The sequence below is a fragment of the Suillus subalutaceus genome (genome assembly GCF_016647625.1).
Source record: "Suillus subalutaceus strain FC151 chromosome Unknown DFJ58scaffold_217, whole genome shotgun sequence".
Taxonomy (NCBI): Eukaryota; Fungi; Basidiomycota; class Agaricomycetes; order Boletales; family Suillaceae; genus Suillus; species Suillus subalutaceus.
The window spans coordinates 20,606-33,700 of NW_024540466.1; the positions used below are offsets into that span (position 1 = coordinate 20,606).

General features: G+C 48.6%; 4 protein-coding genes across 4 annotated transcripts; 2 read left to right on the plus strand and 2 right to left on the minus strand.

Moving 5' to 3' along the window:
• Positions 1-1,563: 1,563 nt before the first annotated feature.
• Positions 1,564-4,548, plus strand: DFJ58DRAFT_908599 (common central domain of tyrosinase-domain-containing protein; the record flags this gene model as incomplete). Its single annotated transcript, XM_041395116.1, has 16 exons — positions 1,564-1,886; positions 1,997-2,051; positions 2,102-2,205; positions 2,256-2,430; positions 2,487-2,584; positions 2,644-2,727; positions 2,777-2,879; positions 2,938-2,955; positions 3,016-3,030; positions 3,081-3,105; positions 3,166-3,192; positions 3,243-3,325; positions 3,377-3,512; positions 3,559-3,686; positions 3,729-4,283; positions 4,342-4,548. The coding sequence occupies 16 exons, from the start codon at positions 1,564-1,566 to the stop codon at positions 4,375-4,377; spliced, it is 1,965 nt and encodes a 654-aa protein (XP_041236521.1). The 3' UTR covers positions 4,378-4,548.
• A 21-nt stretch (positions 4,549-4,569) lies between these two features.
• DFJ58DRAFT_820548 (uncharacterized protein) lies at positions 4,570-6,323 on the minus strand. The gene is made up of 11 exons (XM_041391972.1): positions 6,205-6,323; positions 6,054-6,148; positions 5,894-5,985; positions 5,611-5,834; positions 5,476-5,560; positions 5,321-5,415; positions 5,255-5,261; positions 5,094-5,200; positions 5,013-5,041; positions 4,859-4,962; positions 4,570-4,807 (listed from the first exon to the last, which is right to left on the minus strand). Exons 1-11 carry the CDS (start codon positions 6,261-6,263, stop codon positions 4,709-4,711), a joined length of 996 nt encoding a protein of 331 aa, XP_041236522.1. The 5' UTR covers positions 6,264-6,323; the 3' UTR covers positions 4,570-4,708.
• DFJ58DRAFT_917883 (2OG-Fe(II) oxygenase) lies at positions 6,324-8,041 on the minus strand. Its single transcript, XM_041395554.1, has 11 exons — positions 7,901-8,041; positions 7,754-7,848; positions 7,610-7,701; positions 7,332-7,555; positions 7,193-7,277; positions 7,040-7,134; positions 6,973-6,979; positions 6,821-6,927; positions 6,727-6,755; positions 6,560-6,663; positions 6,324-6,501 (listed from the first exon to the last, which is right to left on the minus strand). Exons 1-11 carry the CDS (start codon positions 7,948-7,950, stop codon positions 6,400-6,402), a joined length of 990 nt encoding a protein of 329 aa, XP_041236523.1. The 5' UTR covers positions 7,951-8,041; the 3' UTR covers positions 6,324-6,399.
• Positions 8,042-8,083: 42 nt separating this feature from the next.
• On the plus strand, positions 8,084-12,357 carry DFJ58DRAFT_820580 (uncharacterized protein). The gene is made up of 4 exons (XM_041391973.1): positions 8,084-8,749; positions 8,803-10,631; positions 10,654-12,133; positions 12,187-12,357. Exons 1-3 carry the CDS (start codon positions 8,167-8,169, stop codon positions 12,130-12,132), a joined length of 3,891 nt encoding a protein of 1,296 aa, XP_041236524.1. The 5' UTR covers positions 8,084-8,166; the 3' UTR covers position 12,133; positions 12,187-12,357.
• Positions 12,358-13,095: the final 738 nt, after the last annotated feature.

Below are 13,095 nucleotides of genomic sequence, written 5' to 3' on the forward strand. Positions count from 1 at the left end.
CATTTGTTGCTTGCTATAAAATATTGTATACAGGTTACTGTCCGTAGATAGCCCCAAGTTCGTTGCTGACTAGCACATAGCACATCATCTTCGGGTTCGACGTTTCGCCCACTTTGTAGAGATGCAACTTGCATCGGGGAGTTGTTAATTGGTCGCAGAGTCGAGGAAACCAGAATGTGACAACCGTGGTGCAGAGACAAACCACTTGCAATGCGAGGTCACGCGTTTTGACCGTAGCCGTTATAGTTTGCTCGAGCTGCCGAGGCGTGTCACTTGACTTGATCATGATGGCGTTGACCAGTGCTAGTGCTAGTGACCCTCAAGGACGACGATCTGCTCCGAGTACTGAGTGACTGTGTCAATCCGACTCAATCGTCCGAATCCAACCCGGAGTCTGATATGAATTTCTTTCCAATTTGACGGAGAGTCGCGGAAGTGAAAACTGTTTGATTGTGTTTGAGTGTTGTTGCCTCAGGCTCCGACTTCCCATCACTGGAGAGGTATGTAATGTTGGTCTATGCAAGTGACAGCCATATGGACATGGACTCGAGTTGAGAACATCATATAAGGTGCAGGTGCAAGCACCTTGCACTTGGTTGTGGGCGGGGGCCAGCCGTACAACAGCAGCCGGTGCAAATTGTTGAAACTTGCAGTGATTAGCATGACCAGGTAGAAATTTGTTGATTTCTTCGGAGTACTTACTACTGTCCGCCTTACATTGGTGCCCACACTTACACAGCATAGCACTCCAAGAGCAAGCATGAAAATATCTGACATGCGAACCTAGAGAAGAGTACCAGTTGCATGGGCATTGGGCACGTTTCCACTCAATCGTGGTTCAAATATTCACATTTCGCTGTGGCCAAGGATTCTGCCTAATCTGAAACATCGACGATCATCCCAACTCCCCTTTTCTCCCTACCTCCACAGTACTAGCGGTGGATGAGGGACCTGGGGGAAAATCTTACACCATTTTCCAAATTTTGCTAGGAGTTTGCGAAAGTTGAAGGCAAAATCTCATCGACTCACGCCAAAAGTGATCCTGGAAATGTTCGATGATATACCGTGACTGGCCAACGAGAGAGATAGATGTCTTTCCGCGGTAGGCTTCTTAGCCATTTTACCTGCTTCTTACGTCTTGGCTAATTGTCTTCAAAAGTACTTGAGCTGTCTTTCTACTGAAGTTACTGAGAATGTCCTTTAGTTCGCCCATGAATCATATATAAATCCCCTCTAACACATCGATGGTGCCTATAGTACTCGATTCTGACGCTCCAGTAGTCGGGTGCGTTGTTCATGAGAGTACGGGTCCTGAACGTTCAAGGATAAGGCGTCAGGAAATTACAAACCTCTACCCGATCCAGCCAGCTCTCAATCAACCATGCCTTAACAATTCCCGCAAGTAGACATCTCCAGTCATAACCGCAGTATCTGACTGACCGCTCCACGTAAGTGGGCTCTATTTATGTGCCTGTAGTGGGCATTTAAATATGACTCTTACTACGAGATGATGGAACGCCAGGTCAATTCTAATATCTTGCTGCTCTCTGACCTACTTCAATAATGAACTCTGTCGAATACCACTATCCCGTGATTGGTCGCAAGGGCACTGGAGGCGTATTTGATCGCTTGCCTATCGAGACATTGGAGAAGGACCACCCTTACCAATTTGCATTGTTCATCCTCGCCTTTGCCGCAATTCAGCAGCGTCCCGATGCTCCCCAAGTCATGGAAGAGCCTGCAGGCACCTTCATGGAAATTGCGTCGATTCACGGAAGGCCCTTCATTGAATGGGCAGGCGACCGCAACAAGGACACCTCAACTGACTATAGTGCTACTGACAAGAAAGATACCAATCCCGTTCCCGCCAGATTCGGAGGTATTTGGTCATTTCCATTGTAGTTTGCCGCAGCCTGACAATGCTGCCTGTGACAGGTTATTGCAAGTAAGCTAGTATGCTCCCCCTCGCTCTGCCGATTTTGAAACCTTTGTTTAGCCATGGCTCCGTTTTTTTTCCCACTTGGCACCGCCCATACGTCATGCTTCTTGAGGTATGCTCAACAAATGATCGTTACTGACACGTTGCTCGATGGTATTGCAGCAATCCATCGGAAACATCGCTGATCAATTGGCCCACGATATTGAAGCTAAAAACCCGCATGAATGTGGAGTGTGGCTCAAGGCTGCCAAGGAACTGCGCTTTCCGTGCGTACTAAATCATTTCTAACTTATTCAGACGATTATATTCCACGCAGATACTGGGATTGGGCCGAGAAGGATGTTTCCGAGAATGGCCTTCCTCCTGTTTTGTACGAAAACAAAGTGGAAATCGTGGCTGCTGGAGGTCAAAAACAAATTGTTGATAATCCACTCTCATTTTTCTCGTTCGTCGATGGGATCCCATCCGACTTTTCCGACGAGACGCTCAGTGTATGATACTTTTGCCTTTCCATATCGCGGAACTTGCTCAAAAATGTGGTCAACAGACGGGACAAGTGGCATACTTCTCCAAGTGGCACAGGACATACCGCCATGCTGCTAGTACCGCGAACCCTGAAGGCAGCAACATAGACCAGTTACAAAAGTAAGTATCGATCGAGACATGATATCGCGCGATGCGGGAACTGATTTGAACTTTGTAAGGGCGTTCAAAGCGGGGGCAAAGGATCTAAGAAGCAAAGTCGCTCAGCTCTTTGCAGTAAATGATGACGAGGATTCTGCATTAGCGTATGTCTTAACTTTTGCTAGTCTTATGTACTGACTGACATCTTGATAGCTGGGACGAATTTTCCAATCATACTACGGAGTCGAAGAGAGAAATGGATGATTACAACTCTGGGTCGCTTGAAGGTGTGCACGATGCTGTTCATATATTGGTTGTAGGTGACATACATTTGTTTCAACCTTTGAAATATGCTTACTCCAGCAATGACTTAGGGTGGAACCGGACACATGGTTAGTTGTAAATTCCTGTATCTGAACGGAACTGTTTATCTTCGTTAAACATACTTACAGAGTGCCCCGGACGTTGTGAGTAACGCTCTGACCCACCATAACGATGTTGAGCTCTCTTCAAATAGGCCGGCTTCGATCCTTTATTTTTCCGTGCGTAATTGGGCGCAAGTTACTTACATGCATGACTTACATGGCTTTGTCCCTCTCCAGTTCACCATTCCAATGTGGACAGACTGTGTATGTGCGATTTGGTTCAAGGGTGTTTTCTTGTGACTGAATTCCCAAAGTGGCGCTATGGGAGTGGTGCTATACCGAGTACTGGATGGAAAGCGGGTATAAAATCAAAGGGCAATCATACCCTTGGACACAGGTATTGGGTTGGACGATGTCCTGATGCAAGTACTCAGTAGTTGTCTTATAGCAACTCGGTACATATGCGGAAGTTTACAACGCACAACTCCTTCCAGACGGGCCACTCCAACCATTCCGAACGGAACAAGGAGACTACTGGACCTCTTCTCAAGCTCGATTTTTGCATGCAGACGCGTACCCCAAGTGTACGTAGCAATCTTGTCTAGGATGACACAAGCTCACCTCGGTCAGATTATTCGTATCCCGAGTTTGCAGGCATTGAAGTTAATCGAGCTGCTATGTCAGCCGACGAGCGTGCCTTGGCGCGCAAGAAGGTTGCGGCCCACTACGGGTTTGATCCACAAACCACGGTGCAACAGGTGACAGCGCCCGCTTGGACACAACTTCCTGTTCCAGACAAGGACCATCCTGCTGTGCCAGTCGACCATACCGTTATTCCTGAATATCGCACATTTGCTGTGCATGTGAAACTTCTGGAGCATGCTTTCAATAGCTCCTACTCATTCCAGCTCCACCATAAAGGAAACGATCATTCGGCTCCGCAGATCGTAGGCACCGTCACAGTCTTTGCACGACCAGACCATTCCCCTTGTAAAGCGTGTATTCTGCGTCGTGAAGCGGGAACTGTAATCCACGGCATTATTCCCATCCCTCCCGCATTGATCGAGAGTATCATGAAATCGAACGCTGACAGCAAAATGGTGGCTACATTCGACCAGACACTCGCTCACATCAAGGGAGAGCTCTTTGGAAAGATTGTGGATGCTACTGGCTCAGAGCTTGCCAGGGCTGAGGGAGGCACAGAGGCCCCCCAGATACCAAGCCACCAAACCACTTCTCGCAATGTTACTCCCATAGAAATCTCTCTGGTGTCGACTGCTGTTGCTGAACACAGACAGGACAAGGGTCGTCCTGTCTACATATGCGACTGGCAGCACCACGACGGTGTCTTTAGCGTAAGCCTAAGCGTATCCTTGATTTGGGTAATTTTCTGAACATGTATTCTTTCTACAGGGTGGATGGCAGGCGACTCACCCGGCTGCGGCGTGATGCAGCATGGTTGACAGCTTTAGGTCTTATTCGCAAAAACAGCGAAGCTGTAAATTAATGTCAGTGGCGAAATAGGCTTTTACATCTTGGACTTTCTTGAGCTATATGAGTTCTGTTACGCGTCGTGTTCATGTTGCCCAGCGCGATCTAACTATAGTGCTTGTATTTCCGAGACATTGAGGGACTGTTAGTCTAAGTGCACTTGCAGTCCATCACGGGAGACACGTCACGTACGATCTCTGCCATGAGAGGTCCCGCCTAATTAAATCTCATTGAGCCTAACCCGAGACCAAATAATGAAACCATTGATAAAGTTACAAGCTCAGGTCGTCTAGTAATACATTTCCTTCAAGCGTCGATTGACATACTCGCCGGCTGATACGGGTCCATACCTCGCGGGTCGCTCGGCAGATACACAACTTGCAATAGGCTGCTCAACTGTCTCAACTGTCGAGTATCCAGACAATAAACAAGCACGAACCTCGATGTTAACATCGTAATCGGTGCCGAAGAATAAGGGAATAGAATATCGGTCAATGCCATTCCTATTGACAGCCCTGTGGACCGTAGACTTGAAAATATCATCTAAAAATTGAACGCTGAGATGAAGTCATAGCATGGTGCGAAAAACGTACTTGTCCACCTAGCGAACTGGTCACCCAGGCTTGTACAAGACAATCAGCCATTGAAACCGAGTTAGGAGCAGGTCTGATCACTTAATAACCAGCGTTCCATCAACGGGTGGGGCTTCAATCCACTGCTTCTGGGAATTCAGAATTTGCAGCGCTTGGATTCCTGGCTGTTGCCAGAGTATCGTGAAACACTGCAACACAATTGATGCGAATCATGACGGAGTTCCGAGGTAATTGAATCGCACCTCAAAGCTAAATGTTTACAAGGCATCAATATGGTAAAAGAAGGAAGTCAGCAATGAATCACACACTCCGTGTGGGCACCAATGCCGACGATACGATCATCCGCAGGACCTGTTTGTGGGGGGTAGTGTAACATGTTCATAATGGCGGCCGAGTTCTTCGTCTGCAAAACATTTAATCAAAGTCCGAAGATCTCATAACATTCATTGCAACGGCACTGCACCTTGTCGTCAAAATATCTCTCTGGCAAATCCAAAGATAGTGCGAACAATGGGAAAAGTATCTTTCCAACAGCTACTGCGGCATGGCTAACGAAGCTATAAGTTGATATATCACCCATCAAGGCGGAAGTACCCACTAGTATTTCAACATGCCTTCTCTATACCCTTCGGGACGCTCGGGCCATACATTAGCGCCCGCCATGGCACCATCATTTGCGCGCTTCTCGTCATGGGCCTTTGCCTCGAGCTCCTCCCAGCCAATTTGGAACGCTTCGTGCAGGTCGCCTCTGTTCCCAGGTTCAATGTTGGCATCGAGTAGTGGTGTGTATCCTTTGAAGTTGGCGACAGTCTTGTGGTTGAGCTATACAAGAACACTGTCGATTAGTAATTCTGAAGAGATGAAAGCTTCATGATCGACACCTTAAGCTTTTCCTCAGTTGGAAGCTTGAAGTATTCCTTGTTGACTTCAAGGATATTAGCTATATATTCCGGTGGTATCCCATGGTTCTTGACTGCCAGTAAATGTAAAGTGACATGACGTCGCAGAAGTGTTGTTTCTATGCGTCTACAGAAGGCTTACCATAGAAAAACCCTACATTCATACATGCATCGCGTATCTGATACGCAAGGCCTTTCCTCTCGTTCTCATCTGGACTCGTTGCACGAGAAAGATCGCTGCGGTGAAGTCAACAGAGTCGTTCTTGGCAAATGAATTTGACCAGTAAACAGACATGATTGGTATATCTTGAAAAGCACCATCGATAACGGACGCCGACTCTGTTAAAGACATGATTGTTGATGAAGAAGGCGGGAAGGAAGAAGATAGAAGTGTTTCTCCACGTTGTTCCGAACGAAATAAGATAAAGTTTGTACATCATATTCGCCGAAACCTGTATCCGAAATGCTCCCAAAGTAGCAACTACAATTTACTTATTATACATGGCTTTCAATCGTTGCTTCACATACTCTCCAGCGGTGATGGCCTGATATATTGCTGGTCTTTCAGCTGTCACGCAGGTATAGATTGGCTGTGATTTGTCGAATGAGACCCATCAGATAGCGTAAAACAATATTCAGTTGACTGGCCTCAATGTTAACCTCGTAGTCAGTGCCGAAGAATAGTGCGATGGAATACCGATCAATAATGTTCTTGTTGGCGGCTCGATGCACGGTAGACTTGAAAATGTTGTCTGTACAACGTGATCAGCACCCCGTGTAAATCACTTAGGACAGTGGGGTCTACTAGTACGCACTTGTCCAACGCGCAAACTGATCTCCAAGACTGATAGTCTAGTGTTAGTAACCGAATCTAGAAAATAAAGTAGGAAGCACGCGAAATATCCGTACTTGATAACGAGGGTTCCTGGCAGTGGTGGTACGTTGATCCATTGTTCATGAGAGTTCAAAACTTGGAGAGCCTCAAGGCCTGTTTGTTGCCAGAGAATCGTGAAACACTGCCCATGGTTCAGTATATAACGAACTCAGACATTTGAACTCACCACAAAACTGTTAAACCCGAATGGCATCAAGATCATGCATCGACAGGATGGCTTCGAAATGACTCACTCAGTATGAGCTCCGATTCCCAGTATTTTATCATCTGCAGCATCTGGCTGAGGCGGATAGTGGAGGGTACGCATGGTAGCGGCCGAATGCACGGTCTATTCAAATAAACTATGACCTGTGCTAGACACCGTACCCGGCCACGCAGAGACCAACCTTGTTGTCGAAGTACGTTTCGGGTAGGTCGAGCGCCAGCGCGAAGAGGCAAAACAGCTTCTTTCCGACGGCAAGGGCAGCGTGACTGTAGACTGCATCGTGAGTTTCCGATGTCTCGAAAAGCGATCATCAACTCGACTAATAGTCCATGCAAGCGGTTCTAAAATCTTCAGGTCTATCCGGCCAGACATTTGCACCTGACATCACTCCATCGCGAGAAGCGTTTTGAACCATTGGATCCCCAGATTTTTCTTCCCAGCCAATGCGGAAACCTTCATGTAAGTCACCTTTGTTGCCTGGTTGGATGTTTGCTTCCAATGGAGGGCTATAGCCTTTGAAATTTAGTGCAGTCTTATGGTGAAGCTAGTCGTGGATGTTTCATGCTGTCAGTCAACTGCAGCATTTGGATAGACACACTTTCATCTTTTCCTCAGCTGGAAACGAGTAGTACTCCTTGTTCACTCTAAGGACTTCGTCAAGACAATGCTGTGCTATGCCATGGTTCTTGACTGGAGTTCACGTCATAAAATGCGAGACGGACAGATACCAGGCTGGGCGTACCATAAAAGAATCCAACATCCATGCATGCGATTCGAATTTGTTGTGCCAGGGCACGTCGTAGAGCTTCATCTTCGCTAAATGCATCCTCCAGATCACTAAGATTCGAGGCACCGTCAAATTTGCGGAGAAATACAGAAGTCACCGTACATGATTGGAATACTTTCAAATGCCCCACCACATACAGATGCGCATGACATGGTCCAGGATCAGGGCTCTTGGCCGCAGTACTCACTTCACAGATATCGATTGAAGTTGGTAACTTGATAAGGCAATAAGTCGAAAGTTTAGCTAAATAACATACTATTATTACGTAACTGCATACTTTGGAAATTTTTGTCCCTTTGCCCACCAAGCCTGATGAACTGGCAGTACACTCCTTCTACTTATGACCTCCTTGCGTTTTGCAACTGCGAATGTCTTCCGCTGAACGCTCCCTGATTGGCTCTGTATTTGAGCGCAAGACATCTACAGCCCAAAGCCTACCCTCTCCAAGATTCGCAAAAACTCCTGGCTCAGGGTTTCCAGCTGTTCAACACAGGTCAAAGAGCGCATTTGCTCGTGCCAAAGAAGAGGAAAGGGGCAGTAGCAATGTCAGGCCCACAACTGTACCCCTCGTAATACCTGCGGGTCCCGTCGGACAACCTCAATCTCGAGACCTTGAGGTAGATTCACACACCGCTGATGATGCTATACGTCAACAGATTAGTGAAGAGAACGAGCGCAGAGTGGCCAATATGACTGAAGAGGAGCGAGAAACAGAGAGGCGCGAGGTTTTAGAGCAACTGGGAAGTGGTGCAGGAGACCTTCTGGAGCGTGTACGCGCTGCAAGATCAAGAAAGACAACGAAGGCTCCCGCTATAGCTGAAGGTATACTTGTACAAAATGAGCAGGCTCCAGAGGTTTCCCGCGAAATACCGATCGTTTCTTCACTACCTGGTCTTGCTATCAGACGCAACCTTTCAAGGGTCAAGAGCCTGGAAGATTTCGGGAAAAGAGGCACGTCGCTCCCCGGGTCTGATGGGTATTTTAACACGAAAGCTACATCTTAGCTCCCCCAATCCTGGTGAAAAGCAGTACTAGACCTTCGTCGCCCAGTAAAGCTGGTCGTCAACTTCGCTTTGCGGCATTGACGCCTGCTGATGTCTACGTGTATGAGTCTGCCCCAGTGTCTCCCAAACGAAAGGCCCTTGCGCTCCCTCCGCCTCCAGATGCTCCAGACTCATCAATTGTTTCTCTGGGCACCTTTAAAGAGAATGGTTTGCCGCGGAAGCGACCCCTTTCTCCTACAACTCATAAGGGTAACGACAGGCCTGTACAGAAGATTACGAATGATAGATCAGAGCCTGAGGAAGGCACTCCAGAATATATTCGGAGACGATATTTCCCAAATGTGCCTGCGGACAACCCATCAGTGTCTTGGATGAAATCTTCGTCGTCTAATTCGGAGCCCGTTTTACTCCGCTTCGATCTGACGGGTGCTCCCATACCTGCAGAAATCTCCGCCACTTTGCCTTCTCATCTGGGTTTGCACCATCACGCGGATGGAGATCACGCAGGGTACACTCTTGATGATATATTTTTTCTGTCTCGCTCCACTGTCCCCGCGCAACGCACCACAATGCTTAATATCTTGATTGGAATCGCGCGCCGGTTGGGCATGCAAGCGAGGGACCCTCACTACGCAGACAGGATTTCAGAGCTACAGGGGAAGGAGGAGGAACTACGAAAACGTATTCTCACTGCCGGACTCTCCGCGATGAACGAGAAAGGTGGCGTCGGTGTCCGGGCCATTGAGGTTGTCTGGGAGTGTATTGTCGGCTGGAATGCCCTGTTTGATGCTGAGCGTGCCGAGTTAGATCTCGCTCCTGCCATCATGTCCGTTTTGCAAGTGCCCGACTTCCTCACCCAAGCCACAGAACTCTTCGCGCAAGCATCCTTACCCCCCGAATCTCTGGCCCAACTTCTGTCCATTGTCTATCAGTTATCGCAGGAGTCGAATAATATTGCTGAATCAATCGTGAAGACCCCTCGGTTGCTCTCCGCCCTAATACAGACGTTTCTTCTTACGCCCATACCACCCCCATCAGACACACCCCTGCCTAACCCTGTCGCTCTCCGGTGCCTCATTGTCCTTGCGTCATCCTCTCGGACCAACGCTATGGCACTATGTGAGCCAGCCGATGCTCTTCTTCGTTTTATTACTATGCTGCCTCCTACTTCGCCCTTCCCCGAGTCTCTTGCCACAAATCTTCTCATAGAAACCCTCCGCCTATACGCCACTCTTGCCTCCTACGGTCTATATTCGCATATAGCGACATCTGCCGCTTCCTATTTTGCTTCTTTGTTCATCTATATCGTCTCATCTAACTCGAGACCGCTGAAAGTGGCATGGGCAGGACTTGTGGAAGCATGGATAGTTTGTGCCACGGATCCCCATCACACGACTCCACCGCATGATATCTTGTGGAGCCAGGTGACTAGCTGGGGCTGGGGTGCCGAGGTACTTCAGTTTCGCCAGGGAATAACTGAAGGGGAAGCGGAAGTATGGGCAGCCATCTGGAGTGCTTCGTCTGCATGGCTCGAGGGTGCTCGGGTCAACGGCATCAGGGGAGGGGAGGGAGAGCGTGCAGAGACTCTCAACACAATCCAGGACGGCTTTATCAAGGGAGTTGAACATAGCGTAGTAACAGCTTCCCTAGAAGCTCTGCGCACTGAACTCGCACAGATACATGACACACCACTACCAGAGCGATATCAGCGCCTGCAGCGTATTGGCATGCATGCGCGCGTGCTTTCCTCTGCGGTCCGTCTCTGGCTTGCATGCACGGCTATCGCGAACACCGACGCGAACAATACCGCACCGCTTGGTACCCCCGCCGTTTAACCTTCCTTTCACTGAGCTATCGTCCTTCTGTGCCTTTGTCGTCTCGCATTCCCTTTGGTCGCTTGTTACAGGTGTTGAGCAAGCTGCCTGCAAGCACCTGGCGACATTTTTGGCGTATTTCCATAGATTATCGCGACATATTCCAGGGACCTCACCTGATCTCTGGGTTGCACAGGGTGTGGCAATTCTCGAAAGGCAGCTCCCTGGAGAAGAAGAGCACGCTTTTCAGATCCTTGGGGCTATTTTAGCGATCCTCACGCCACAGTTCCTCGGCGCAATGGCACCCCCTAGCATTTGGGAGAAGGGCGGATGGAGCGTGATCAAGCCTTTTCTGGACTACGCAATTCGCCCGAACCGGGAGGTATACATTGCCCCCAGCGACGTCACACCGGAATCGATCATGCGGTGTACAACTCTTCGCCTTCCGTCGTCCAGCTCCTTACCATCTGTCCCCGATGAGCATCGCCTAACTGGCCTTCCGTTGCCTCGTGTGTGGCTTACCTCACCAATTGACCATCTTCTCCGGTCCGGGTCTTCGCCCGTTTTTAAGGCACTTCCTTCCTCTTGGGACGCATCGGAAGTTGACATCGTTCGCACGTCGCTGCTGCTTGCCAAAGCTACGCAAGAAATTGTAGTGCGATATAACTTAAGCCAATTCGCCCTGAAGCGCTCAGAGATGGTTTTTGCTTGCATGAAAGTGTTCATGCTCGAACACGGCCAGCAGCAGGAATATCCCTCGTCAGCAACAGGAGACGAAGAAGAAGTGTTCCGAGATCACATTGTTTCGAAATTAATGTCTGACCTCCTCGCACCTTTTACCCTCGGTGCTACCTCCACTTCGTCACCCTCATCCAAATTGCCTGATATTGACCTGGAGCAGGCCTCTCTGCCATTCCTCGGATCGGGCACACCTTTTTACCAGTTCTACACGGACTTCCTGGCACTATACGACGCTATCTCCTTCTCACACCCGATCTTTGCATCCCTTCTCCTTCCACCTCTTGCGCTAACCTATCCCATCGACTATCGTCGGATACTATGGGCAGACTTTGCGCATGTGCTGCGTACTGTACGTACCCCTGTGGACCAGGTCGTCGCAGGGGATCTCAGAGATTTCTTGTACCCGGTCGAGAAAGGTGAAATGATCGGAAAATACGTCGGTCCGCTTCTCCAAGGATCAGTGGATGGATTCCTGTGCCTTGTTGCGGTACATCACGTGGCGTGCAATATCTGGCCTGATCTTCGATCCGAGGAAGTTGGGGCTGAGCAGGAGGATGTAGCCAAGAAGCTGTTGAAGTTGGTGGTGGAGAAAGGAGATGGACGCGTTGTGCGTGAGGTGCTGAGGTATCGACAGGTTCGTGAAGAAACGGTTGTTTATCCCCCTGCTTGCTTTGAAACAAGTGGGGAGTGGATAGCAGACCGAGCGAAATTTGCTCAGCAGGCGCTGGGCAACGAGTTGCATGAAAGACTTCAGGGCGTGTTTTATGGCCCGTAGTGTGAGTTCTTTGATGTTCATACATCGCTGTTACATATTCTGACGACTGGATAGAATATTGGATGTTCAAATGCGGCGGCTGAGGCATATGGATTACATCTCGGTTGCCCGTTTAATATTTATCACACGACAAAACCTGATAACTTGCATCCCACCGTTGGGGGTTCCTGATGCAGGCGGCGGATTGTGGTGATAGAATGAATCGGAATCGTTGCTTGAAATGAATCTCCGCCGTGTGATTTTGAAATCAATTCTCGGAAATAACACAAGCTGTAGTACTTGTTCCTTGATGATCGCCATGAGCACTGCGCTGAGCCCATCCTTCGGAACTTCCAAATGATTTTTCGAATATCAAGGTGAGCACGCCCTGTTGCGGGCTGCATGTATGTGATGGCTTCATTCTACATCTGACCACACCCGTACATCCAAAACGGTGTATGATGTCACGGCTAGCCCGCATCTCAAGCTGAGGACAGTCGGCGTGATCTAGACTCGTGACCAGCCCGTCTATGATCACCAGTCTAGGCGTGATCCGCGATAGCTTAGTTACCATGCCACAATCTGATTATGTTCCCATCCAGTAGCTTCAGTCAGAAGGCGCAGGATGATAGTATGACCGACTAAAGAAGCTAATCAAATTGAACAGTTTGCCGGGCCATCTAGCGGTTTGGGGATTCGGTGGGGATGGAGAATCATTACTGTGATTACACTGATTCGGACCAGAATTTGGAAATTTTACTGACTGTTCTAATAGGGGCGCTCACATACATATGTGCTAGCTGCTTTTGTGAGGAGTTGACCTTGTGGGGCTTGTGTGGGGCGGTGCAAATGCCATGCCAAGCGCCTCTGTTTAGTCCCTCCAATAACAAATAAAAGAGCTAAGTGAAATTTTCAAAATCTGGTCTATCGATTATGAAGATAATTCTGTAATTCTAATAAGCGGAAAGGTTTAAAATCATATAT